The sequence below is a fragment of the Kryptolebias marmoratus genome, unplaced genomic scaffold (assembly GCF_001649575.2).
Source record: "Kryptolebias marmoratus isolate JLee-2015 unplaced genomic scaffold, ASM164957v2 Scaffold76, whole genome shotgun sequence".
Lineage (NCBI taxonomy): Eukaryota > Metazoa > Chordata > Actinopteri > Cyprinodontiformes > Rivulidae > Kryptolebias > Kryptolebias marmoratus.
The window spans coordinates 6,907-9,847 of record NW_023665810.1 but is presented as its reverse complement, the minus strand read 5'-3'; the positions used below and the strand labels follow the sequence as shown (position 1 = coordinate 9,847).

General features: G+C 45.5%; 1 protein-coding gene across 1 annotated transcript in view; it reads left to right on the top strand.

Moving 5' to 3' along the window:
• The first annotated feature begins 120 nt into the window (after nt 1-120).
• LOC108228847 (protein IWS1 homolog) overlaps nt 121-2,941 on the top strand; it is a 9,721-nt gene continuing 6,900 nt past the window's right edge. Inside the window, exons 1-2 of the mRNA XM_025003341.2 lie at nt 121-357; nt 2,049-2,131. Coding sequence (XP_024859109.1) covers nt 315-357; nt 2,049-2,131 — 126 coding nt within the window. The 5' untranslated portion in view covers nt 121-314. The remainder of the gene's footprint in view (nt 358-2,048; nt 2,132-2,941) is intronic.

Genomic DNA, 2,941 nt, shown 5'->3' with positions numbered 1-2,941 from the left:
TGTCTGCCTGTCTGTCTGTCTGTCTGTCTGTCTGCCTCATTGACTCAAATGTTACATATTTTGATTTAAATAAAGTTTTCCGAAAGAAAAAAAAGCTGTGACGTAAACACAAGGCGCCTGACTGTTTGCGCACGCGCAGACGATCGCCTGTAACTCCATTTTGCGTGTGGTTAAGCTAACAGCAGCTAGCTGCTGGTGTTAATTTTGTCCGTTTAGTTGTATTTTGTTTATTTGTTTGTTTTCCGGCTCTGATTGTAACTCTGAGTAAACAAAGCCGTCGGTTCTGACCCGGAGTCTCTGTCTTCGTCTGAGACATGGACGGAGAAGAAGACGACTTCATGTCCGGGACCCACTCCGGTAACGAACTGCCCAACTAACCCAGCTTTGTTTACCGAGGTACCGAGCTAACAACAAGCCGGTGTAGAGCTCTCTGCGAGCGGGTCGCCCGGTACACGGAGCGGTTCCTTGGCCTCCAAAAAGGGCTTTAGATCGGTTCTGAGCTCGGTTCGGATGTTTGGGTTCCTGTAGCTTAGCGGTTAAAGCGTCGCGTTTATGTACCCGTTAGACCTTCTGTTTATCTGCAGTCAAACAACTAAAAATCAGCCAATATTTATTAAAAGGAAAACAACTGGCGTGTAGGATTGATAGCTGTTCAGTTTATTATTTTATGGATTAAAATAATGCGTCAGATTATTTCCCTTCCCTGGTGTAAACAAAATGGAGTTAAAAGCAGTTTGTCATTTTTCTCCCTGTCTGACTTTAAATCAGATGAAACCTTTCCAAATTATTTATTTTTGTTAAACTCCAGAATAACGAGAGAGATCATTGAAATTACTTTCTTCTAAGTCACAGATTTACTGTGCCTTTGAACAATTTGGAAAAGCCCAGGTGATGACGTCACGGCTTTAGCAGCTTTTGATTGGTTAGTTGACAACATCTGAGTTAAGTTGAGGCTTCTTTGTGTGGCATCATGGAGAGATGAACTCTGGGTCTAATTTCCATCATCTGTTCAAAATGACACATGAGTGTAAACACCAGGACCGCTCAGGAAGCTTCTGCGTTACAGAGATGGACATGTTTTGAAGTGAAATGTGCTTATCAAAGTTTGTGAAGCTGCTCCGAGAAACGAGTCCTGGACCAACATGATCTGAGAGGTCCCTTAGACAGGAAGACATGTCTCCCAAAGCAACAAAAAGACAGATTACAGTTTATTAATGCACACAGGGACAGAGAGCTTCATGTTTGGAGACATGTCCCGGGGTCTGAGGAGACCGTAATGACCATTTTTACATTATAGGAATAACGGGGAAGCTGGCAACCCTGAGAACACCATCCCAGATATAAAGCACAGGGGTGGCAGCATCATGCTGTGGGTCCATCTTGAGCAGCGCCCACCCCCCCTCTGCAGGGCATTTTAGGCAGGCAGAGGAGTGGACTGCTGTCACTAACAGACTGAGGACCTCTTCTGTCCCCCTGGCTGTACGGCTGTACAACACTGGAGGCGCTCAGTCATAGCCTACCTGTTCATCCCAACAGTTTCTGTAGATGGACTTGGAATGGAGGGAGGGTGCCGGGCTGGGTTTGTTTATTATTCCATTTTTATTTTTGGAGGTGGGTCTGTGTGGGGTGTCTAGCTGCTGCTGGATGTTTGAATTTCCTGATTTAGATTGATTTGAACATCTGCTGAAAACTGAGAGTGTGAATGGTGAGTTCTGTAACTATTATGTTATTTTTCAGTCAGCTTTGGTCTGTTGAACGTTGGGTTTTGCTGTAAGGATTTTAAAGTTCTTCCACTGATCACTTGAATTCTGTGCAGAAGAAGCTTCACAAGATGCAGAAAACACCAGATTTTAATTGAACACTGAGTCTGAAGGGGAAATCTTAAAGATCAGAACCACACCTGCAGCACCCATCAACTCAGAAAGGAGGGTCAGGCTTTTTCTAACACAGAGTAAACCTGACTTGTCTCAGAACTAACTCCATTTTTCTCAGCTACAGCCTGTGGAACAATGTAAACACATTAAAACATTCCTGATATGTGTTTTCAGACGATGGAGGTGCGACTCCAGTTCAGGATGAACACCCGCCGTCAGATGGTGAGGAGATGAAGAGCGATGGACGTCAGTCTGAGGTGAGACTCCTTAAAGGATCTTTTGTTCCTCTCTGTATGTTTGTAATCATGTCCAGACTTAATGTTTTCTGGTTTGATGTCAGTTCTGTCCCCTCCATCAGGCAGCAGGTATTATTTTTTACCATAAAAGTTACCTGGTTACTTGGATAGGATAAAACAAGAGCTTAGTGTTCCTCGCCTAGCCGTTTTGTTACCAGGACCCCACACTTGAGTCAGACCTGGGGGGGGAGGCTTATTGGGAAGCGCCTGGTGATCCTTAGTGGGGGTGCTGGAAGGTTCTGCTGGGGGACTTCAGCTCAAGATCAACAGACAAATTTGTGCATACTCTGTACCAGTTTGTTGTGGTGAAAAGTGAGCTGAGCTGCAAGGAAAACCCTGTTTACCAGTTTATCTACAGTCCTACACTCAGCTGCAGTCACAGACTCTAAGTAGTGACCTAAAGAACAAGATCGCAGATACAGGCGGTCAAAATGAGTTTTCTCTACAGGATAGGGGGGCTCTTCCTTAGAGATAGGGTGAGAAATTCAGTTATCCTGGATGGACTGATAGAAGAACTGCTGCTCCTCCTCACTGAGAGGAGCCAGCTGAGGTGGTTCAGGTATCTGGTAAGGATGCCACCTGGATGCTTCCTTAGGGAGGTGTCCAACTGGTAGTTGACCCTGGTGGAAACCCAGGATACGCTGGAGAGACTGCTGCCCCCGCGACCCAACTCTGCAGCAAGGAGCAGATAATGGATGGATGGATGTATGGATGCATGGATGGATGTATGGATGCATGGATGGACAGACAGATGGATGCATGGATGGATGG